The sequence below is a fragment of the Cydia pomonella genome, chromosome 13 (assembly GCF_033807575.1).
Source record: "Cydia pomonella isolate Wapato2018A chromosome 13, ilCydPomo1, whole genome shotgun sequence".
Lineage (NCBI taxonomy): Eukaryota > Metazoa > Arthropoda > Insecta > Lepidoptera > Tortricidae > Cydia > Cydia pomonella.
This window is the reverse complement of record NC_084715.1, coordinates 4457929-4484664: the sequence shown is the minus strand read 5'-3', so window position 1 is coordinate 4484664 and position 26736 is coordinate 4457929. Positions and strand designations below refer to the sequence as shown.

General features: G+C 35.7%; 1 protein-coding gene across 1 annotated transcript; it reads right to left on the bottom strand.

Annotated features, from left to right (window-relative positions):
* Positions 1–314: 314 nt before the first annotated feature.
* LOC133524017 (spermatogenesis-associated protein 22-like) lies at positions 315–20068 on the bottom strand. Its single transcript, XM_061859786.1, has 6 exons — positions 19170–20068; positions 18092–18232; positions 14182–14258; positions 11104–11212; positions 4687–4825; positions 315–923 (listed from the first exon to the last, which is right to left on the bottom strand). Exons 1-6 carry the CDS (start codon positions 19294–19296, stop codon positions 764–766), a joined length of 753 nt encoding a protein of 250 aa, XP_061715770.1. The 5' UTR covers positions 19297–20068; the 3' UTR covers positions 315–763.
* Positions 20069–26736: the final 6668 nt, after the last annotated feature.

Below are 26736 nucleotides of genomic sequence, written 5' to 3'. Positions count from 1 at the left end.
CCATTTAAAGAGCGACCATATAATAATTGTTTTTCTACTCTTGGAATTCTATTAATCAATTAAAATATAGTGTACGGTCTACATATCGCACATTGCCATTATTGGTGTATGAGGCACTAGCAGCCCATACAGCCTACTTAAATGAACTTCATTAGAGCGCAGCGCGTGTGGCGACTGTGGCGAGCCGCCGCTTGTCTATAGGATTATAATAGCAGTGTTATTATGATAGGCATCGGAGTTATGCATTAAGACTAATGGCGAGCTATTAGTCTTACCATGCGATAAAAACTCCGATGCCTAATTAAATATCCATATAATATAGTAACACTGTTGTATTTTTACTACTACAACATTATAAAAGAAAATATTTTTTTTCGTGAAATCAATCATTTAATTTAAAAAATTAAAAACATGTGAGTGCGAAAATTATGAAATAATTGAATACATTTAATTCAGCAGGTTAAAATTAATAATACATGTAATTTATTAGGAGATAAAAATAAGCACAGAATCAGCAATATAGTTTTGCTGCTAGCATGTTAGTAAGTAGACTGTTCATAGCACAAAATTGTACCCGTGAACAAAGTTTTAGGTGTTTTAAGATTAATAGCTGTAACAAATACGTTCTAGCCTGGTCATTCCAGATAAGAAAATGACGGTTCGATTGCCCAATTTACTACACAGATATCCTCTTTGCGTTACAATTTAGGGCAAATTAGGAAAAGAACTATCATTTTGGTATCTGATTTAATCAGTAATCAGTCTACATGTTATCGCTTGGTCCGTACTCCTTGTACAGCTTGGCGACGTGATGGCTCGCCACCGCGGCGCGGCGCGGCAGTGTGGCCACGTCGTCGCCCGTCGCCGGCCGCACGCTGAACGCTTGCAGGCGACACGTGCCCGGCATCATGCGGCCCACAACTCTATAGACAAATAGGTCCTTTAACACACTGTTAGATCCACTTTCAGTCAAAAATAGCAACACCTTTGCTGACGTTTCATCGGATGCTAAAGCATTTTTTTCTTTTATTGTCCGACAACTGCAAACCATGGCTGCAAAGAAACTCATAGTAGAAATTTCACTTCTTTCAGTTTTGATTACAATATTTTTTTTGTAATATATCTATTAAAAGAGTACGTTAGTTGCATTGTTAGGTACATAACTACATACTCCTACGCTCTAAACTGTATGAACTGTACGCTCTATATGAGCAAGGTTTCCGCTGCTTCTATTAATTAGTATATCTAATTTTAGTTTAAAGTAATTATATTGTATATTTGGCATGTAATCATTATTGTAATGTAATGGATTGATACCTAAATAATAAAATTTTATTAATCGTGTAACAAAATATAAATGAGAAACAAAATATTATGGCTTTAAATGCGTCCACATTTAAAGAATTAACTCCTAAATCCGCACGAAGTCGGTTAAAATAAAATCTGCACATACACGAATACGTGAGAATCGCATGAGCCAGCCGTAACTCGGTATCGACTAACCAATGTTATCCAGTTCATTGAGACGAATACCCGCAAAGCGCCTAAAAATGCACCGTTCATTTCTAGCACACGTATTGATGTTGTTCAACAAATTGATAATTAATGATGAAATGATTAAGCATTGGTATTTAGATGGCCAATCATTTCATAATAATAATGAAATCGCGATTAGAATCAGATTGAGCACGTATATGAAATTTTTGTATAAATACATAATTGACTTTTTCAGTGGTAGAGTATCCAAATAAATAGAATAACTCATTTCAGCAAAATGACGTTCTAATTTTAGGAAAAAAACATCGCAAAGAAAAATATAAATGCGATAATTAACTTTTAGAAACAACCAAAAATCAATCGCTCATGTTCTCGAGGATTTAACAACTGGACTGCCTTGTCTGTAATTTGCTGTACAAAAAAGTCTGCTGATTTTTTCAGGGGCGGGGCACAAATAGTGATGTCAGATAAACGTCAGTCAATACAATACATATGACCATTGGCCAAGGTTTTCGACAATGGGGTAAGCTCTTAAAGGCGACTCCAGCTCTGTTAAATCTTCTAAGCTCATGGTACAGGCAGCATCAAAAATAGCGGATCGAACAACGCTTTAAAAGTTTCTACCATTCTGTAACAGCTTAACAAAAAGTGATGGTTTTATATTTAGAACAATTAAGACTCTAAACGATATACTTTTAGATTTGAATTTTAGAGATTGATCTACATTTAGAAAATTTATCCGGAATATCAGATACTTTTGGGGCGTTGTTTCATACGCTACTTTTGATGCTGACTGTACAATAAAAATGAACCTATTGTTTAGGTATTAACAAATATTTAATATTGATGAACACGTCAAACAATCATTTGTAAGTACTGTTATATTAATGGAACTTTTTAATCTCATTCTCATTTTGCAAGCAGGGCTCTCAAACCGTACGTGTGAGTTCGAACCCCGACTCGTATTTACCTAATAAGGTTCTTGGAAGTGATGTGCGAAATATCGTGATATTTCCTGGTAGATATTATAATCAGTACTTGTTTTTTACAAACGCAAACGCAATTTTCTTAAGTTACAGAAAATCAAGCTCAAAAAGACTAACAAATAAAATGAAAACGGTAAAAGTCAGAGTCACAAGTAAAACCTCTTTGTGCATAAAGCAGTCACAGTGCAGTGGTCTTTTAATCTGTGTGCTGTGGCGAGTTCGGATTCTGGGTGATTGTATCTATTGCTTAGCGAGCTTACGCCTCGAGGGTTTAGTGACGCACTTAAGAGAGATGAATAGCTTCAATAGCTTTGCGATCCTAGCGAAATAACGGTATCTTTTTGTATGCAATTCCATTTCGGGATAAAACGTTTCCCACTAACTAAATTTTAATCTTAACAGATCACTTTGATTTTGATATCGCTTCAGCATAATATATTCCAGGTTTATAGATGTCGCTTTTTTTTTAAATAAAATATATATATTTTTAAAGAGAATGGAAAATATTTAGAAGTGGAATAACGTTTTCTCTTTTTGTATGGACGTCACGTGGTATACTTGCCTCTAAAGACGCCCTGACTTCAGGTACTTCTCTCACTCTCACTGATCGTAAACGTGAGCGAGACGGCTGTGCGTGCCCGCGTTTTAGACCAATGATTTCGGGGTTGGTCCCATAGTACAAGTTGCTCAGTATGCAATCGCTTTACGTTCAGATATATACTGTATGTAAGTATATAAATCTTGACATTGATACTTTGTGCTAATAGTGGTGAACTATTTAGGGCTATGCGCAATTGGGTAGGGGACATAATCGTATTGTATTCATATAATCATGTTAATAGAACATTTAATAGAAAACGAAAGAATTTAAATTTATCTTCAGGTATCTAAGGTACTATCAAATATTTTTTACTACGAGGCGAATACCCGGTTGGCCATCAAAATGGCGTCAGGATTGGAAGTAGGTCAGTGAAATATGACTCGCTGCCCAAATGAAATGAGCTGCGGCAATTGCGTCGGCCTGGGGTGTTGACAGTGCTAGGATTTGCTGATATTGCGATGCAACTCAATTCAGCCCGACACACGGAGATTTGTGGGGTTTTTAAAGCTTTTCGAAGAATACTTAGGCTTTAGGCGTCGTTCAGTACCAAACCAAGACCAAGAAAAGGTTTTAAGAGCCAAGTAAAGGAGCATGGTAGGGGCAGTGTTACACTGTAGGACACTCAAGGGCTGACTTCGAATTGACCAAGGTGGAGACAACTTTGCACCGACAAAAGCCCTGCTCTTAAATTAAAGAAGAGAAGAAGTTCTAGAAATCACGCCGCCGCCGCGCACGTAGGTTTGTGGTACATTGCATGAGTTCCGCTAGTTAGGAAGCAAACATTGCGTGCATACTCTAGACGTATTCGCTAGATCTAACGCGAATTTTGAGAAATAAATCTGAGCCCTATCTATGAGCTGTAGACCTCAATGACACCCATGGCTTCGTCATGGGGAAAACAAAATCCAAAATCAGAATCGACAAACAAAAGCAGTAAAATTACTGATAACAAAATTTCACGAGAATCGGATAATGATCGTATTTTTCTAATACGGTGATGAAGACAGTGTCCGTCTCCTTAATTTTAATCGCGTAGCGTCTTTGACTATCTTTGATCAGGTCTCAGGACTCGGATGCTTAAGTTTTGGCAGCAGAAAGTCGTATTCAAAATTCAAAGTACCTAAACCACCTGAATGACCAGCCCGCACCGCTAAATTCTTAGACTTAACGTGGCTTAACTAAATATCATTGACTAGGTTTTAATGCTATATAACTAACCTGACAGTACAGGGAGGCTTAAATTTTGGCAGCAGAAAGTCGATCTCATAGTAAACCACTTGCATGACCGGTCCGCACCACGAAATTCTTAGGCTTAACGTGTCTTAACTAAATATATATGACCAGGTTTTAATGCTAACTTACCTGATAGTACACGGAGGCTTAAGTTTTGGCAGCAGAAAGTCGATTTCATAGTAAACCACTTGCTTATCCGGGTCGTGGTCTTAATGCCATAACTTACCTGACAGTACACGGAGGCTTAAGTTTTGGCAGCAGAAAGTCAATTTCATAGTAAACCACTTGCTTTGCCGGCTCATTGTCATCTTATACCACTAAATTTTTAAGTTTAACTACCTTTGACCAGGTTTTAATGCCATAACTTACCTGACAGTACACGGAGGCTTAAGCTCTGGCAGCAGAAAGTCGATTTCATAGTAAACCACTTGCATGGCCGGTCCGTTGTCGTCTCGTATCACTAAATTCTTTGAGCAACATGTTCCTGGCTGGATGCTTACGCATTTTGCTGAAAACGTCGGAAGATTAGAACGTATATCATATATATATTGCACAGTATAGGTATAATGTAGTTCTGTGGTTTAAGAATATTTATTAACGAATATTCAATGAAATTAGGAATATACATGGCACGCTGCACTTTGTCCTGACAAAGTCGGTGCAGAATTGGGTCAAAAACGTTCGGGAAAACTGGTGTCTTTTCTGTAGATATTACGAAAGTACGATTTGGATACATTTTACGAAGACATATCATACAACTTTTAAAAAGTAGAAGTTTTTAACTTTACGTAACAAAATTAGGCTTTAAAAACCATTTATTTTATAATGCCCACAGAAAGGACGCATAACCTTAACTCACAGTAAAAAAGCGGCACTTTTTACCACTTTGGAAGTGTATCTCTCGCGCAAACTATTCAGTTTAGAAAAAAATTATATTAGAAATCTCAATATCATTTTTGAAGACCTATATAGATACGCCACACGTATTGGTTTGATGAAAAAAATGTTTTTGAAGTATGGGGAACCCCGAAAATTTATTGTTTTTTTTTTTCTATTTTTTGTGAAAATCTTAATGCGGTTCACAGAATACACATACTTACCAAGTTTCAACAGTATAGTTCTTATAGTTTCGGAAAAAAACTGGCTGTGACAGACAGACAGACATGACGAATCCATAAGGGTTCCGTTTTCCCATTTGGCTACGGAACCCTAAAAAGTTTTGATCCAGTGAGCTTATTGTGTATTGCGTAGCGTTGTGACATATGGACCCAAATTTTTATACTCCTTGACATAATTACGTTAATTTAACATAATTATGTTAACTGCGATATAACTAATTACTTAGGACCATGGCTACCACACACACAGCCAATACTTTAAGTATTTATACTAATCCCAATGTATTCACTATTTATCTAACTACTAACAGCTTGAGTGCATTTTCAAATGCGCGCCGCAAAGATGATTTGGACTGTCTCCAAATTGCGGTGTAAATAAAGATTACAAAAGAAGGGTTAAATTTAGGACGCCCACTAAGAAGTTTAATCAGACTTATTAAGTATATCGGATGTAACCGCAGTCGCCAGCAGCTACACACCCATGTTAAAGAGCGCTTAATCCGCCAACAAACTGTCTTCAGTTTGGCGGAATATAATTATGTAAACACCATTAACTTAATAAATTTAAAAAAATATATCGAAGTGGCCAAGGTGCTCACAAATATCGCGCCTCTTTTTGTCAAGACGCTAGAGTGCGAGTTCAGATATTTTTGAACGCCAAAATTTAAAATTCGCAGATGACCTCATCCTTCTAACTGAAAACGTTGCCGACGTCCGCAATACAGACGCACTTTGTGTGACATCCCTGAAGGTAATTGGCCTAAGATGAAGTTCATGACTAATCGTCCACATAGATTAGATTAGATTAGATTAGATGATTTATTTCATGAAAGACAATTACATAATAAATTTGCATTGATGTCAAAAATATAAGAATTTCTATCATGATCGTCAAAATAAAATAAAAATGAAAATAATAACAGTACTAATGAAATAAAATTATAGCTCCAATAAGGATTGTCAATACAATTAGAATAACAGTAAGTAGGTAAATACTTACAAAATCCAAAATATAAATTTACAATGTCAAAATTTACGAAAATACGAGAACAATAAAAATAAAAACGATAAATTAATAAAAGAACACAAATAATATCTCCCAATAAGAATCGTCAACACACAACAATATAAAAAAAAACAACATAAAGCATCAAACATCATTGTTAATAGTTCTCAAGTGGAGATTGAAGATAATTATATATATCTTGTTTATCTTTTGGGCCGGGAATGCCGGAGAACGACGTCGCTAGATGAATCCAGCTAGGAAGGGTGGCATGCAGTAACCTGGCAGATATACTTAAGACCAAGATCCCTCAATGCCTTAAGACGAAGGTGTTTAACCATTGTGCTTGCCTATCCTCACTTATGTGTCTTGCATAAAATAAACGTGGTCCAAAGGGGCCATGGAGCGAGCCATGTTAGGAATCTCCCTTGTTGATTGTATCCCAAACAGTGAAATCCGAGGCCGTACGAATGTATCGGACTTCGGTAAAGAAAAGCATAGTTGAGTTGGAGGTGGGCAGGACACTTGGTGAGAAACGAGAACGTGAGAACGATGTAGATGGACAAGACAGGTTACTGAATGGTGGTTAAGATAGACAAAAAGATCGGCGTGGAGAACATCGGTCTAGGTCTTCAGATGTCTGCCGAACGACAAATGTACCGAGGAGAGTGGTGTAATAAAGAAGAGTCTTATACTCAGTAGGTTGGTTTAGGCTGAATAGAGAGATAGAATCATTTCAAGGTTTTCATTCAGATAATTGGGAAAAGCAAAGGCTAAATCTTAAAATTGAATCTAGACACGACAGATGTTCGCTTTGCGATACTGCAGTATAATCCTGTGCATAATTTCACGAACCGTATAGACCGCTTTTAGATTATTTTCGACCCTTCGTAACTTTTTTCCTTATAATATAATGCAAGATCGCTTCTAAAATTAAGACTCTGAAAGTCCGCACCAAAGTAATCATGAAATAGGCAGGTATGCCATTTACTAATTGACTTTTTGCGAATAATTTCCCACCGTTTTAATTGAAATGGTATGCAATGTTCAGCACGTTTACGATACCTATTTCAACACATTTTATTTGGTCGTACTAAAGTTAAATGTAATTTTAGATCCAGTTGTACTTCCGAATTAGAATCAACTATATAAAGAGTTAGCGGGTTAGAACAAGTATCCTAAATTAAGCTCGTTACCCGTATTTGTTACCCGTTTAAGGGTATTACAGTGTTCTGCGAAAAGCCTCATTGTAGGCTTTAATGTAATGTTTAATAGGCTGATATTCTATTTCAATGTAGTAAACCTATTCTCAAGTAGTAGTCACACCCTTATCTCAAGTAATTTGAGTAATATATTATGAGACAAGTGTTCAGTAAGATTATGTACTTAATGAAATAGAATATTACTAACATACGAAATCTAGGTTTCAGATACAGTTGGTAAACTACGTGCTATTCGTATAAGGCTTTACGGCCCGATATTATAATCCCTTTGAACGTTATAAATACCTTATACAGTAGAAAAACTTGGTTGTACGCTATTACTATGGTGTAATTTATATAGTGCCAAACATTTTTGCACTGCAGGAGCGCCGAGAGCGGACAAGGTCTAACGTACTTTAAGATACGTCATCAAATTCTTAAAGATACGATATGGATTGGATATGTTAGTGTCAAAAGTGACGTTATTGTTTGAAAAAAACGTCATTTTTGACACTGACATATTTAGATATGTACGTATGTGTTTAGATAAAGATACGATATGGATTAGTCCATATCGTATCTTTAGCAAAATAATTGTTTGACGTATCTTAAAGTTCGAATCGGGCTGCAATTGTCGAACAATCTTTTAAACAGCTGTAAACAACAGACGATGAACTGACGAAGACAGAGGGCCAAGCTTTAATGCGAGGCCATATGGCGAACTGCCAGAGATCTAGGACAGCTGTATTACTGATAATATAGGTACCCATTTTCTTATATGAAGACAACTTTGTTATGATTTTTTCATTTCTCATACTCTGAAAGTGGGTCGTTGTTGTTCTAAAAAGTGTCCAGAAAAGGATACGTTTCTGCTTGAGAGCACTGTACTTTCTAAGTAGGTTTTTTCTCTGTTTATACGATAATCGATTAAAATTTTGGTTTTAAATGGATTTGTTGTGCAATTTCTATTGTGATAATTAATTCACCATTCCATAAATAGCGATATTTTTACCTACTTGTTAAAGGAAAGTACCCTCAAGAAATACTACTGAAGTTTATACCTTTTTGGTAAACGTAATATTTTCGGAAATAATCGTTCTGAATGAAAAAAGAATAGGTTTCCTCCTCTACTTCCCCTAATTTCTGAACCATGTGACCAAAAAATATGAAAAAATCGTGGAATTAGAATTTAGTAAAGACTTTAAAAAAAAACTATAGCGAACCTAATCGGTCTAGCCGTTTTTGATTTTTTGCAAAAACTCTATGTTGACGGACGGGTAATTACGGAACCCTACACTGGGCATGGCCCGACATGCTCTTGGCCGGTTTTTTTATATTTGGTCATCAGGTGACTAAGCTTGCTTATTCTAAACATAAAATTGAGATATGATGAATAAATACGAAAAAACGACGTTTTCTTAAATCGTCTATTTTTTGTCTCTCTATTAACTTAAACAGCCTGTAGCTCCTAAAGTATTGATCGTAGAGTAAAAATAAACATAACCAAATTTGTAGAGAATTGTATGGTAAAACATTTGTCCCCATTAGACATAATGCTATTCGTAAAGATATTCGAAATATGAGCAAAAATCTGAAAAAAGGTGCCTTCAACCCCTACACCCTCAGCACAACCCCCACCCTCGAGGACTTTTAGTATGTTTATCTGGAGACCACAAGGTATAAGTATACCAATTTTCAAAACTAAACGAATTATTTCCCCTGATTGCCCATATACAGGTTAATTTTCTTGAGCTACTTGTAATTATAAAATTGAATTGTTTATGTTTATATATCGGTCCTAGAGTTCATTTATAGCACTTAATGTTCATATATGTAGATTGTAAAATCGACCTGTATGTTCGAAATTTCATAACAACATGCAGGGCTTTTTACGCCACACTGTAAAATACATTTTATTCCTTTCACTTCCAATGATTGGATTAGCATATGAACACATTAATGCATGCTCGACAACAAGAGAGTCTTTGTTCTAAAAGCCAGTTCCATTGAACAAATGTAATACTATTATGTATGAACAAATGAATTTTTTGAACCATGAATGTGTAACAAAAAAGTGATAAGTATTTACATCAACAAATCATCAACTAATAAAATAGTTTAAAATAACAAAAAATTAAACCGACCTCAAATATTGCCAAAAGCGCCATACATGTACAGTCAGCGTCAAATACTTCGTAGCAGTCAAAGTAGCCAAATAGTTCGGTACACCATATTTTTAGTATGGTGTACCGAACTATTTGGCCACTTTGACTGCTACGAAGTATTTGACGCTGACTGTACCTATAACATTTGAAGAGTTCCCTCATTTCTCCAAGATCCCATCATCAGACTCCGACTTGGTGCCAACGGGACCATCTCGGGATTATACCCGTACGATAAAAAAATTTTTTTGAAAATCAGTTCACGATTCTCGGAGATATCGAGTAATATACATCCAAAAAAATCAGTCGAATTGAGAACCTCCCTCTTTTTTGAAGTCGGTTAATAAATAAAAGAGCTAATTTTATAACAAATTTCACTGATCAAATAATTAACTCTCTAGAAAAGGGCATAACGTTTTACTGGCTATTAAGTAGAAACGGCCCAATTTTGCCTCTGACGGTACCCTACGCTACCAATAAAATTAAGTTAAAATATGTTTCGAGACTAAAATATAACACGTGACGAATTAATGAACGCCCCCTCACACCACTTACACCCAGTATGGCCTCCTGAGACGCTCCGTACAAATTTTTGTACATGTTCTACAATCTATTCTGAACTTTCATTTATTAACAAAAGGTTCCAAATTCTACAAGAAAACAACTGCGTCTGGGTCTCAGGAGGATAGAAAGACATACCTACACACACTCACACACACACACAAAAAATGTCAGTATACTGTTCAAATTCAGGCTACGAAATTATTAATCAATAGACAATGGGGTATTTGTCTACTAGTCAAATCAGTTTCTACGGAAAGTGGAGGTAAGGAAATAAATCTCAATGTACCAAAAAGTGTCATTAAAAAAACCTTAAATAAGTGGCGCTACAACACCTAGAGTACTTGAACAAAAAAATCAAATCATAGACAGCTCACTTCACTCCGTTAATAGCGCCTAGGTTCTTAGCTACTCTAGCGCTAATCTGGAGAGATTTGGAACTATTATTTATAGCTGACAGCTGGACACTTTTGCAACAGTTCTACCATAAAAAATGTCATTCCTCTTAATTCCACACTCCATATCAGTTTCTTTTTTCAAACTGTCAAAACGATATTGGAACACTGGCATGTGACGACAGAATCATATCACCTAGTCTTATTCGTTGTACCTATACGGGTTTTAAAATAAAAATTGTATTTAAAACTGCTGTCTACGTTTCTCTATTAATCTGCTGGATTTCATGCATGGTGTAAAATAATTTATTTTAAATACAGTCAAATACCCTATTAGACACTTACCCACGATTTCGAATATAATCAACACTCCAATATCTTGTAGCGTCTTATGCCATTTCAGAACCTTTTCAATAGGGCCTGAAAAAACCCTCGGTCCGCTCCTGTGTAGTGCCTAGAAACAGACCATTAATTTAAATCTACGCCTTCGATTAATTATTTGTCTGTGGTTGACAGATTTAATGTGAAACGCTTTCAATAAGATATCAATGATATAGGGCCTAATCCTAAACATTTCTTGGTTCAATACAAAAACTAGGTTTTCCAGAAGACAAAGCCACGGATATTGCGTCCAACTGACCCGGTCTCCAACAGCATTAATAATATCAGCAAGCTCAGTTGAAACAGCTTGTCATTTGAAAGAACAAAATATTAATCAACTTTTAAGTATGTTCAAACGAAGTTTACGGCTTTAAAATGGTCTGCACTGAATGCATTACGATGTCAGGCTGTTTTTTTGTTTGGCTGATTTGGTTGTGGTTTTCAGTAAAGGCATAGGTTAGGTACAGTCAACCAATTTGAATCCTAGGCGACTATAGAACCTTGTCGCTTTAACTACTCTATACATGACATGCATCACTCAATAAGCACTGTCGTAGAAGTCATTATGACATGGTTCTATAGTGGCCTAGGAATCAAATTCGTACGTGATACATCAGCAAATGTTTTTAAGTCGGTCTTAAACTATTAGGGGGTAGGTCATTTTGACTTAATTATTTATATAAGAAGTTATATTCGTCTTTCTTACGTTTGAACCTAATAATATAAAAGTTATGTTATCGTCGTGTAAAAGTTTCTTTACTATTATTATAGTCTATCATCATTTCGTTTATAAAGCAGCCATTTTGTATTTTAAAAGAATACTTAGAGTCAGACCAAGATAATTCAGCCCAATGGGCAGCCCAGACAGTGCAAGCGTTATTATAAACGTCAAATTTGAAATTATGACGTTTACTTAACACTTGCACAGACTAGGTTATCAAAATCGCCGCCAACTTATTTTGGTCTGACTAAAACTTCTTTCTGGTTCTGTCATTTGACATACTCCAATCATATTAGTTTTGAACGTTTTTAACATTAGTATGACGGAAAAATAATATTTCACAGAATAAGGTTTAGGTTAGGTACTATTATAGATGGTTCTGAAATCCTTGTTTTTCAAATAAAACGTGAGCATTCTTAAACGTTAAAAAACGGGTGTATTTTAAATTTATACTTATTAATATCCGAAATCATTTACAAGAAATGTTCATGTCTTAATATAAAAAATTAAGGCAAGCACGTATCTATCACATATATTTCTCAAAAAGCGAGTATTCTTTCTATTACATCTACGCCTCGATGAGGGCTTTATTTACTCCTTCGAAATCTCGGCCATTACCGCCACGACAAAGGGGAAGATGGCCCCAGTTACTTTTATGACGATCCATTGTTTTAAGTTTTTATTTTATGAGGCCCCTTCATACGTCGTCTGGGTTTATTAAGTATCGTCATCTTTTTGGGAAGTGATGAGATTTTTTATTTACCTATTTCGTTTTCGGGTTGTTTCCATCTACAAATCTCAGGGTCGAATTGTATCCCAATAAATTCTTTTGGATTATAAGAACATGTTAAACTACTTTTACAGTACATATGGGGCTACTTTATAGCACTAGTGCGAGAAGTAGCATATTACGTTACTGTGTCGAACATTTAAAGGGCCATATGTACTGTAAAACGTTGTACGATACATGTGCGAATAGGTAATTCGCAACTCGTGTCGATTTAAAACACTCCCTTCGGTCGTGTTTTAATTTATCGCCACTCGTTTCGAATTTCCTATTTTTCGCACTTGTATCGTAATGTACTATTAGGGGACCTGTAATGACCATATTTTTGTAAATATTGAATTTAAAATGTCTTTTGGCACACGTCACGTGACCAAACTCGAAACGTCATTGAAGATTCTGATGACGTCACAACTCTCGGATTGACACTGTTGACAGTTAGGCGATAAGCAACAAATGACAAATGTCAGTTGACAGTTCGTATCTTCTACGTGTGTATGTAGTTATGTGTCAAACCGTAAACTGTGACGTCACACAATTTTCAAAGAGCGTTTTAGGCGCGAAAGCATCTGACAAAATATATTTTGTTAAATTAACATATTTAAAGCCGTTTTTAGTATAAAAGTTGAATTTTAGGGCAACTTTTAGTTAATATAGAACATGATACCTACAAGCGTTTCGAAAAATTGGAAACAACCCTATTACATACAGTAGGTATATAAACTTAGGAGAAACATCTTGCGGAATATGTAGTTAAAATTTGAAAAACATCCTGTTACTTGTGAAAAAAATTTCTCCTTTATAAATTATTTTCTATGTCTACCAGTTCGGCACTGACGTTTCTATGCATCTCGCTCGTACTCGTATATAAGTGCGAGCGAGATGTATAGAAAGTAAATTACGTTCTCGATAGCGTATATGTCAGTTTAGACACTGTCAGTGACTCATGGTACGGGTACTGAACTGAAATATATTTCATAAATGAAAGAAAAAGTGACCAAGTCCTGTGATTTACTTACTAGTATTTCTATTTTTTACATTAAGTTACACAAATAAAAATATAACTTTTTTTTTAATACCACGACGGTGGCAAACAAGCATACGGCCCGCCTGATGGTAAGCTGTCACCGCAGCCTATGGACACCTGCAACTCCAGAGGTGTTACATGCGCGTTGCCGACCCTTTAAAAACCTGTACACTCCTTTACTGTAGACCCTCGGTAAAACCTCGGAAGGGAGCTCATTCCACAGCCGGAGCGTCCGCGGGAGGAAATTCCTTTTGAACCGCACAGTACGCGACCATTTAGGAATAATTTAATTTATTTCCTAGTTATTCTCTGGTTTATTAATTCAATAAGTGGGTAAATTACCAAGATTAGATTAAAATTTGCAAATTTAAATATAAACATAATGCAAGCACGTAACTGCGTAACTGTGACATTAATACGAAATACACGTAAGTTACATATAAAGTACCTAAATCACATTTCCCACAAGTTGTTATCAAAGGATCAAATGCCAAAACTTGGGGCACTTACCTTAAGTTTGTCAAACCGTGTCAGGACTTGAGTTTCGCTCTTGGGTGTTTCCGTCTCATTCGGTTTCTTCGGAGGGACTGCGAGGGTAAATGCAATTCAATTTAAGTTAGGGTCATTGTGAGAAATACTTTCTAGTGTTCTTGAGAAGTAATCTAGGATAGCTTTAGTAAAATCGTACTCAGGCTTATCTAAAAGGACAGTTTAAAGCCCAAAATACTGTTAAATATTCGCCTCTCTAAGCACAGTTAGCAGCAATAAAATAAAAGTAAACATTTTTTTTAAATAAAAGCTTTTAATTAAATGCTCTAAAAAGAAGAAAATAAAATTTTCCTTTAAAATTTTAATCATCAACTTATAACCTCATTATACACAATTTATATGTTCATAAAAGCTTGTCGGGCGATTTAATTGTATAAACAAACTAGTCAATTCAATTCAATTCAATTCAAATATACTTTATTTATGTAGGCCTAGCAACAAGCACTTATGAATAGTAAGACAGTATTACATATAATTATCTTAATCTAATTATCAGAGCAATTTATTGATGTTGTAAATATTGTTCCATATATAATACTAATGAATATAATTCATAGATCAAATTTAATACTAAAACTTTCACAAAATATAGTCATACAAAAAAAAATGTATAATAAATACTAGTCTAGATTGTTTCTAGAATAAATTCTAAATGTCAAACAAATATAATAAAAACAACAAAGGAAATACATGCATTGGAATATCCATTTCATCATCATTAGTACCTCTTTAATTAAGTAACTTGATCTGCTAAGTTTAAATTTTCAAACATTTTAATTTAATTTAATACTTATAGGTACTTAAACCTCGCGACAAGCTTTTATGAACATATAAGTTGTGTGTAATGAAGTTATAAGTTGATGATTAAAATTTTAAAGGAAAATTTTATTTTCTTCTTTTTAGAGCATTTCTAAATGAGGTGTCATCACGATAAATTATATTTATTCTCCTCATGTCTAAGTAATCTAAGTATGCAATTTAAGTCAGGCCACGTCGCTAATGCCGTGATACTGACTTTTCCAAGTTAAAACCCAATGGAGTAAAACTGTGGAATATTTGAAGCAGATGCCACTAGTGAGTGATCCCACTAGATGGAGCGTGCACAATTACTATACTATAACTATAGAGTCTATACTTCGTTTTGTTAGCATTAGAAAAAGGTAAACACTCTTGACGTGTAGAAAAAAAGGCAAAGGTAAACTTGGCGTGTCTTTAATTTAAAATAATTTAAAAACGCTTTTTATTAATTAGTTTATATTACTTCTGAAAGCAAAAACATGTAAATAATCATATATGATTTATAATTGTTACATATTTACTGTGACTTATTTTACAAAAGGATTTTCGAATAAAAAGACACGTAAAGATCGCTTACTTTCTTTCTAGTACTAAAAATAACGAACTATAGAGTCTGTCTGAGCTAACTTTGCCCCGACTTGAATAGAACAAAGTGAGGGAGTGTCATTAAAAACTTCATATTTTCATGAACATTTGAGATGTTCGATGACATGGTCGTGGTGTTTACCATTGCAAATTGCATACAGAGTTACATAATATGTAGTGCATAATTATTTTCCGTCGTATTTTCACGGAAACTTACGAATGTGTCTTGCTATTTCAGTCAGTGTCGGTACAAAAAGTACTAACATTTAGTATGAAGAATACGAACGTCCAAATTGGCTAATCCTTCGAAATCTCTTTTTTTTACACGCGAAATGGACGTGAACTTAAAAAATATGTTAAAATTAACGTTTTTAACTAGAATATAAAAATTGTGAATTTCTCATTTCTGCATTAAATTTAGTTTTGTTGGACATGTAGATTGAAGAAACACAATGGCATATCTTCTGCATATTGCTATTAAGGTAAGGATGACTCATGCTAGAACGGCCCAGGTCTAGGCCGCGGCGTTCGACTCTTCGGTTTCTATAGAAAGCAACACGTGATGACAGATCACCCATTATATAAAACGAAGTGTCGGATGCCTTGGCCCTGTTCCGGACCGTTTCAGCGCGAGTCATCCCATTCTTCATGACGCAGGATCTAGTGAGACCCAATCTATGATTTGAAAGTATGACAAAGTTTGTCATTACAAGTTTTCCCGAAATACAGTAATGAGCTTGTTAAGGCGAGTTAGCAGAGTTGGAAGCCGTTCAACCGTATTAAGGATTTTTCACTACAATTTATTAAAAGCTGTGCTCAAATGGAATAATTGGCACGAGTGAGATATTTTAAGCAGCTTAATATGCTTGCGTCTATTGAATTGTGTCTAATATGTTTCTTAGCTGTCGTATTAATGGTATACTTACAAGTTATCGACACTTGACTTATTTTAAAAAACCTATTATAAAAACCTACTGAACTATTCAATAACCTACTCCGCATCGCTTCCCACGCAAAGGTGCCCATCACGCTTGCTGGGTTTCTGCATTGAACCGCGATGGACAACCTCTGCGCCAGGAACGACCTGGAGCGTAGGTATCAAGACCCCTATCCTACAGGCGAAGGCTGGGCCTTTGAAAAAAGATTTCGCCTTTTTTTAAATATGGTGTAGGTACATTTACGTAGACATAAAATTATTAATTTAACCCTTAACTACCTACCTACTATTTTGATTACACATGCACCTACCTCCCGTCCTTAGGACGGCTACATAATATCGACCTTATATCTTAAATGTTATGGTTTATATAGGTTTTTCGAAATAGAAACAACAATTACCCAAGTTAAATTGTTTATTAATATAAAAATAACATCAAAAACACGTACATAACATATTTTTCTCTTAAACATATGGCGCCAGTCTTTAATTTTACTCTAGGAACAATATATCCTTTAAAAGGTGAGATCAACGAAAATTATAACTTCTTATAGAGATCCAAGTAATTATTTCTTATTGTTTAATAATCAACAAAGCTAATTAGCAATATAACGCTACAAAAAAGGCACAATTTTAATAAAATTGCAGACCACCAAGTTACTACTTTTCGCGGCAGCAAATGCACAATTTATTCGCACAGTTTAGGCAAATGGTCGTTGTAGTTGTGGAAAAGTATGCGATTTAGAGCATTTTTAAGTATTTACAAACCTACTTAGATGCATAGAAAAACACTTAAAACTTTTAAAGTAATATTCGTCGCTCATAAAATAATAAGTGTACTTTTACGAAGACAAGGTCACCGACTATTATACTAGACAAACAGTTGCCTTGGTAAAGAAAATAAGAGTGCATAGTTACGTAGCCTCCTACAACCCGTCTCCGAGACCCCAAGAAAGAAAAACGTAAGCAACTACCACCCGTCTCAGAGACGGGCCGAGGCAGAAATATACTCACCAAAACTAAACGCGTGCACGACCGACCTCGGCGAGCGGTGACGCGGCACTGAGGCGGGAGGGAGGAAGGTACAAGGACACACACGTTTCTCCGATGCTCACACTTAGAGTTATACCATTTTTTTTATTGAATGAGTCTGTGAGACGGTAGGTAGGTGGTTAAGGGTTAATATGATGTACTGTCTATATGGTTTTAATCGCAAGGAATCGTTAGATGAAGGCAAAGCATGACCATTAAGTTATTAAATATTATTATAGAGAAGCCATACCAAACAATGAAATTGTCGCAATCGCAAACTGTACCACACGACCAAAACATAGTAAGCGCCGTAAAATTCATAGTACTTAAGAGATTCACGTTCCGCTTCTATGGTTTGCCAAAGCAATAATAACTCATGGTATTGCGCAAAGTACTGGTTCTCTGTGCCGGTTACCTCTAGTAATAATAGTTCAATAAGCATGACCCGTCTTTTGGGCATCCCATGTCTATTGTCTCACAGTGGACGTCATTAAGCTGATATAATGATATAAACCTTACCATTGGAATTGCGAGGCGGCATCTGTTGAGTGGGCATCTGTTGTTTAGGTTTGATATCATAGCTTATGGATTGTTGCTTAGGTTTCAAATCACGATTGCTGTTCACATTCGGTGTGTTGCTTTGAAAGTTACGAGGAATTTCTGGAAAACAATTTGTTTTATTAGGATACCAAGGAAAAATCAAAGATAGATCTTCCAATTATTTTGGCGCGAAGTCGATTTGTGTAACATTGAATGTGCCAAAAAAGATTTTTTTAATTTTATATTTTAACATTTCACTGAAATTGACCCTAACTAAATTGCTGTTTTTTAATGAATTAGAGGAATCAATTGACAATCTAAATCTAAATTAGTTTAAAGTATTTAAACTGCTTTCCCACAGAATTACCAATTAAAACTCTCGGGATCGGCATCAGAAAGGATGGACAGGCTATATATCTATCTTATCCTGACAATTGAATAACAGGCACCAATTTATTTACTTTCACAGACTGAAGACAGGATTTGTTTACTTACTCGGGCTATTTTAATGATCAAATTTGGTTATTTTTTCCAGGGTAAAGGACCCTCGATTTTGTTAAGCATTTAGGCCCAGAATATACTCTAGTGTATATGATTGAAATGGACCTCAAATTAACTGTTATAATTTCTAATTTACGATAGTCAAAACATTATGGAATCAAGACATAAAACTGTACTCAGGAAAAGGACTTAATATACAGTGTGATACAATAATAGTGGGGATCTGTTTAATTTAACGGCATATATCGTGTTCCGATTAGGTGTAGAAGTAGTAGTTGAAGATTTTTTTTTGAGACAAAAATATGTTGGCCTTTGTATGGAGGGTTGGCCGACTTGGACGACCACGGTGCACCTGCCCCATTAAAAAAAAATATTACGTCAAAAAACGTGATATTATATAGGTATATGTCAAAAGGGAAGTTTGTTTGAAGGAATGTCACTTTTGACACTGACATATGCGATCCATATCGTATCTAGACCTAATATTTGACGTATCTTAACGTTCGAATCGGGCCGGAAGTTCTTAATTTTATTTCAGAAACTTTTTCTTACTTACCGCAACGAGCTAGTGCAAAACTTTTATTCCGCTCGACGCCAGTCAAGTTGCGATTCTGATAGTCGCTTCCGAACGCCGGCTCCGATCGGAATTGCATTTGCCTTTCCATTTGCACCTCTCTTTGCATATGTTGATGTCCTATGAAATTACATTTTCTGTGTAAACGTGATAGCTGTTTTGAATTTAGTGAAGCATGGAATATTGTCGATCATTATCCATTCTAATGGTGCTCCCATATTGGCTGTGATAGGGACAACATGATAGTATTGATAGTGTTTTATTGTATTGTCCTTGCCACACAATGTTGTCGTCATGACTCTTATTGACTGGCAACCCAGAACTTGCGGGGATAATCAATGTTAGAAATAAATGTAAGATATTTAATTATTCTCTCGAATTTGCGGATTCACGAAGTGACTTTTAAGCAGTGTTGGCCGAACGTTAAATAGAATTGACCATACCTATTGAAAAATAACCATTACAAATTGAACCGTAAACCGTAGCGGACGGTTACAGTTTATGGTTCAATTTGTAACGGTTAATTTTCAATATGGTCAATTCTAATTAACGTTCGGCCAACAGTGCTTTTAAGGATAACTCACGCTACAACGGCCCGGGCCGGGGCAACGTGCCGGGGCGTGTGACACTTCAGGTTTATAAAGAAATCATTACGTAATCACCGATCATTCGTCATAGAAAACGAAGTGTTGGAAGCCTCTGGCCCGAACCTGGACCCTCACGTGCACCAAATAATGAAGTTTCACCATTCGAGTCTTAGAGTCGGACCAAGCTAACTCTGCTAAAAGTGTGGCGATGACATCATTTATGTGGCAATGTCTAATTTCTATGAAAATATGACGTTTGTAATGACATTGGCCTCACTTTGTTCTAATCAAGTAGGCGCAAAGTTAGTTTAGGGGGACTCTAAGCTTGTAATAGTATAGTTACGATACAAGTGCGAAAAATAGGAAATTCGACACGAGTTGCGAATTATCTATTCGCACATGTATCGTACAACGTTTTACAGTACATATGGCCCTTGAAATTTTTTATTTTTATTTATTAAGGTCTACCAACAGTTATTACATCCAATACGTTTACATGACTCAAAAAAAAAGAAACATTCAGTGATGCATAACTAATTATAGGTAAACACAGCATGCAAAGGAAAAAACAATTTCTTACTTAACATAAAGTGAAAGTTACAGGTTAAATAACAAAAATAAATTAAACTTGTTTATACTATAGATTCATATTCAATAATTTTCGGAACCTGAGCAATGAGTCAGAATGAATATCGCAGCAGTGGCTAAGTTTATTGTATAATCTACATAGTCGTGGAATGGGTGAATTAGCGCCTAAGACGGTTTTCCTAAATACCGGAGACAAAAGGTCTATTGTGTTCCTAGGATATCTATATGGGACTCTAAATCTAATTTTGCGCAAAAGTTGTGGACAATCTATATAATTATTTAAAAGTTTATATAAAAATTGAAGATCAAGCATGTCTCTTCGTTTATCAAGAGTATTAATTTGGAAGTGTTGTAATCTTACTGAATAAGATGTATATTTGCTAGCTAATGGTGTGCGACTAGATATATGCCAAAGAAATCGTTTCTGAATTCTCTCTATCCTGAGGCAATGAGTTGAATAATGAGGCCGCCATACCGTGCTACAATATTCCAAGATATTACGCACGAAACAGTTATAAAGGAGGATTTTGGTTTTTACTGTTCGAAAATGTTTACCGGTTCTTATAATAAAGCCTAGCATTTTAGAAGACTTCTTAATAACAGCATCGATGTGCGGTACAAAGGTCATCTTTTTGTCAAATATAACTCCCAGGTCTTTGATATGATCAACTTCGTTAAGATGTTCCCCAGCGATGTGGTAGGATGAATCTATATGGTTATAATTTCTAGTAAATTTTATATGTAAACATTTTTTGATGTTCAACTGCATGGCGTTGTCAACGCACCATTGATTCACTCTGTTAAGGTCACTTTGCAACAGATCCACGTCTCCAGGTGTGGTTATTCGCCTAGCAAACTTTAAATCGTCGGCATATAAAAACGGACAAGAATTCACAAAACAATTTTGTATATCGTTTATAAAGATATTAAATAGGATAGGACCAACGTGAGATCCCTGCGGAACTCCTGAACTAATGTCATGCACCTCAGAACGATGTCCATTAACTACAACATAGAAAGCTCTTTTATCCAAATATGATTTAAGCCAGGAGAGAAGAGATCCTGAGTATCCCAACGTGACAAGTTTATGATAAAGTACAGAATGAGAAACGCGATCAAAGGCTTTGCTGAAATCCGTGTATATTACGTCTAATTGCGTGTGATCATCAATGGCCTCCACGACATGTTCGGTAAAAGATATCAAATTAGTACTTGTGGACCTAGCTCTGGTAAACCCGTGCTGGTGATCAGTTATGACTTGCCTAAAATGTAACTCAATGAATGGACATACCAGAGATTCAAAAACTTTTGCAAAAGTTGACAAGATCGAAATTGGTCGGTAATTGGAAACTAGAGTATTATCATCGGATTTATAAATTGGAACCACTTTGGCAAGCTTCCACTCTGTCGGAAATTGGCCAGAATGTAAAGATTGATTATAAATAATCTGTAAAGGCTTTACTAAGCTAGATGCGCATTTGACAATAAAGAGTGGGGGTATCCCATCCGGTCCAGACCCTTTATGGATGTCCAACATTTTTAACTTTTTAAGTATGGAATCACTGTCAATCAATATGGATCCTAAGAACTGTCCAGGATTCGAGTCAGTTACTTCACATGGTATGTCCTCAGTCTGGCAATAAACCGATGAAAACTGCGCAGCAAATAAATTACAAATCTGTGGTCCATTAGATGCAATAGTGATTCCATTTGTCATCGAAGCTGGATATGACCCTGAGCCACCACGCCTATTCTTGACAAAAGACCAAAAATGTTTAGAGTTAACCAACAATTGTTCTTCAAGCTTATCAATATATGAATTGTAACAGTGCACTTTCAATTTGTCAAATCTTTTCTTTAATATGCTGAGGGATATTTCATCTAGAGGATTCTTATACTTTTTATAACGAATCCTGATTTTGTTTTTTTCCTTGAGAATTCTAATCAAGTCTTTAGTAAACCATGTGGGATATTTTTTCTTACGCGATTTATCTACCAAAGGTACAAATAGTATAATTGCTGTTTTAATAACGTCATAGAATTCGCGTACCACTTCGTTTATATCTGATTCATTACTAAGTATTTCATTCCAGTCCGTTATTCTGTCAAATGTTTGACAGAGTAACGTAATATGCTAATTTGCGCACTAGTGCGGTAAAGTAACACCATATGTACTGTAATATTACATTACGACACAAGTGCGAAAAATAGGAAATTCGGAACGAGAGGCTATAAATTTAAACATGACCGAAGGGAGTGTTTTAAATCGACACGATTTGCGATTACCTATTCGCACACGTTTTGTACAACTTTTACAGTACATATGGCCCTTTAAATTTTCGACATAGTTACGTAATGTGCTAATTATCACACTAGTGCGCCATATGTACTGTAAAGGTTTATTAACTCTGAATCTTTTCTAAGTAAAGTACTTCTAAAGTACCACGTAATAGATAATATTTAGTTTAAAAAGTTAATAATGTTAAGCTTACCTGCCGTATATTGAGCGTTGGAGCTTGAATACGCTGCCAAGTAGTTAGGATCGATCCCAGACATTATTTGAGCCTGATCTCGCATCATCTGAAATTATTTTAGTATTATTTATTTTTTGTATTTTTAATTGCTTATGGTGTATTTAAACATTTATAATTTGGCTATTTTTTAAAGAAAACATCGAACATATTATATGTATAACGATGAAATTATGACCCATTTTATCTCCCAACGTGATTTCACAATGCGGCTTAAATAAAACCGAGTATTAGCGAGTCTCCGTTTCAGACAAAAATGCTTACGTATGTCCGGATGTTCTCCTCTACAGGTCATATTTCTTAAACAGATTCTCGTTAAATTTTGTGAGCAGGTTCGATAGATAGATTTTCGTTGGAAAATGTTCAAAATAGCAGAAATTGGCATAAAGGACACAGTGGCGCTTAACGCCAGACCATTTTGACTTCGCTGTGAAATAATGACTCGACCAAGATATTTTTTTACAGGTATTTATTTATCGCGGGTCTACGACCAAAGAGAATTTGAAATAGAGGTGGATTGTCAAAGAAAACTTTGTAGCCATAGTAAATTTACTGCCACATGATTAAAATTTTAGAACGCCATTTGACTCTGATCCTTAATCTTTCACTTATATGTGTTAAATTTGTTGAATATGAAAAAGTGGCGCCTTTAAAATGTAAGATATTTAATTATTTACTAAAATTATGTACTTACATTAGTCGGAGTTGGACCGTAAGACTTTTGTGCCAGACTGTATCTGTTCTCCCGCACATTCTGGAATTCTGAGCCGTAAGGCGTGTAGAATTGCTCGGGGCTGGGACAATGTAAGTTATTATCAGAAATATGTATATTATAGACTGGTAATTCAGGCAGTTCATTGAAATATTTTTTATTAATTACTTATCTCAACGAATTAATTTTACTATAAGTATATGCTTATGTGTACGCTTAATACGCCGTCAATGTGAAACATATCATATTTGACATCTATACTGTACTGTACTGTACGGTCACGTCTGAAAATATCGATGCGAAAAAAGTGCCAAAAATATGTATACACGACTTTATTGCCTATATATTAAGGTAGTGTACATTTTGCACATTTTTAGTATCGATATTTTCAGACATGACTGTACTATGGTTGCAGTATAGAATTAGGAAGTAGTAACAAAATGTTATTGTACGTGGGCTCGCTATAGGTAATTAAGGGCATAAAACGCATTAGGCGTTAGATAAGGCAGGCCAAAACTACGTCACTGATATTAAGAACGAAATACCTTAAGTAATTTTACAAAGTTTTGTACGGAGCTCTAAAAATAGATTCGAGTGTTTGCTTTAATTCAATTAAATATCCTGTTTTTTTTTATAATAGTTAAAACTGAAGTTGAACTTTATGTATATGCACCTAGGTACTGTTGCTCTGTGGTCTGTGACGGTATCCGTCTTCGGCGGCCCAAGCCTAAGGTGCGGACATACGCCCGCTTAAGACATTTATTATTTGAGAGGAAAACAACTTGTAGTATTTGATCCGTACAAATACACGTAAAATACGTTCGCATTGTCTGTCTTTATTATAAACTTATCTCTGGTATAATGTAGGTTTCGTTAGACACACCTAGGGTTTTAGGAATGTAAATTAGGGTAACAGATGTGTCGGCCTAACTAGTTAGCTGCGTAGAGGAACTTCATTGTTCCTAACTAAATTAGTATGAACAACTCTGGATTTTAATAAGGTTATTTCAATATTAGCGCCAGTGTTGGCCGAACGTTAATTGCAATTGAACATTAACCAATACAAATTGAACCGTATATCGTGACGGACGGTTACAGTTTACGGTTCAATTTGTAATAGTAATGGTCAATGGCATTAACGTTTCGGCCAACACCGATTAGCGCCTTCTCGGATAGGTATCAATATTACCGCCCCGACCATCTATTTTTTTTTATGATACAGGAGGCAAACGAGCAGACGGATCACCTGCAATAAGCGATTACCGCCGCCCATGGACACCTGCAACACCAGAGGGGTTGTAAGTGCGTTGCCGGCCTAATTAATCAGGAATTTCTAGTTATTAGCAAATGCTATAGTATTTACGAAATCCGTGAGATGCATTGGGAGACGCATAACTTCGAAAGCGGGGTAGTTTTCAAAATAGCTTATATCTACTATAAATACCTTATACCCACTTTCTATTGTAGCCACAGTAGGCAAGATGCCATGATAAAGGATGACTCACTCTAGACCACTTTCTATGACGGCTGATCGGTGATCACGTGGTGAGTATTTATTAGGTATGAACCGACAGTAGGTATTTGAGGTATCGTCAGTAGGTATATGCAGGTATAGTATAACAAAATAGCGTGACGAGTTTTATTTTAATATTTCGTCAGGTGACAAGCAAAACTCAATAATTACCACCAGAAGTTCATAGCCATAATGAACCAAATTACTACTGAAATAAAGTTGATTTTTGTTTAATTATTTTTTTTAGTAATTACTTAATTAGTGAGTTTTGCTAGTCACCTGACGATTTCTAGATAACTAGTTTTTAAGAGCAATTCCTAGCGGAGCAACTTTTCAAATCTCAAATTTTGAAGCTATATAATATATAGGAAGCGGTGGTGGCCGAGTGGATATGACGTCCGACTTTCAATCCGGAGGTCGTGGGTTCAAATCCTGGCTCGTACCAATGAGTTTTTCGGAACTTATGTACGAAATGTCATTTGATATTTACCACTAGCTTTTCGGTGAAGGAAAACATCGTGAGGAAACCTGCACACATCTGCGAAGAAATTCAAAGGTGTATGTGAAGTCCCCAATCCGCATTGGGCTAGCGTGGGGACTATAGCCCGAGCCCTCTTGCACATGAGAGGAGGCCTGTGCCCAGCAGTGGGACGTATATAGGCTGAATTATTAATTATTATTATTATTATTATATATATGTTTCAGTCGCGCTGCGGTGGGCGGGAGTGCGTATAGCGTGCGATAAGGCCAACTGCAGCTCAGACTAAAATGCCCACGCAAAAAACTTAAAAACCGAGGTTTCGCTCTCGACTGTTTCCTCCTCCAAAACGCAACCAATCATTATGAAATTGTGGAAACTGCAAGAGGAATAAAAATAATCTAAAGCCACTATGTTTTGATTTTTTGGATATTTGTTGTCATATTTGTATACTGCGCCTTTTTGTGCAGTCAACAAGAGCCGTTTTTGCGATTTTCGAGACGCTGAAAGTTTCTTCAAAATAAAATAATCCAAAAAAGCAAAACATAGCGGCACAAATTTTGATCACGATCTTATTCGAAAAAATCATTACTTTTGGTAAAAAATCCAGGGAGGAAACAGTCGAGAGCGTTTAGCGTTTGTATGGAAAATCTCACTTATTTGATGCTTATTTTACTAGAAATACGATGACGGGACAAAGAGCAGAAAACAAAGAAGCACATATTAATAATAGAAACGGCACCAAACATTTTAAATGGAAAGTCGTTAAGACCAAAGAGCATATAATCAATACGTTCGACATTACACTTGTCATGCCAACCTTACTTTCCATAGATACTGAAATATGTAAATTCTCTCTCATTATACATAAAAGGAACCTAAAAAAATACTCACATCATGTTATTCCCTGCTGTACTCGTTGGGAAAGCTATTATTTGATTTCCCTGTAGACATTCTGAAAAAATAATTGTATTCAACTACCGATATGCGTTCCCGTTTTTATTTATTGTAGATCCCGCAGGCTAAAATAAATAATATCTCACCAGCTCCAGCCCGTGCCTCTCTAATAATATATCTATCCATTTAAGTTATCCACTTTATTGATTATAAACAATTATTAATATGTTATAGCACGAAGAG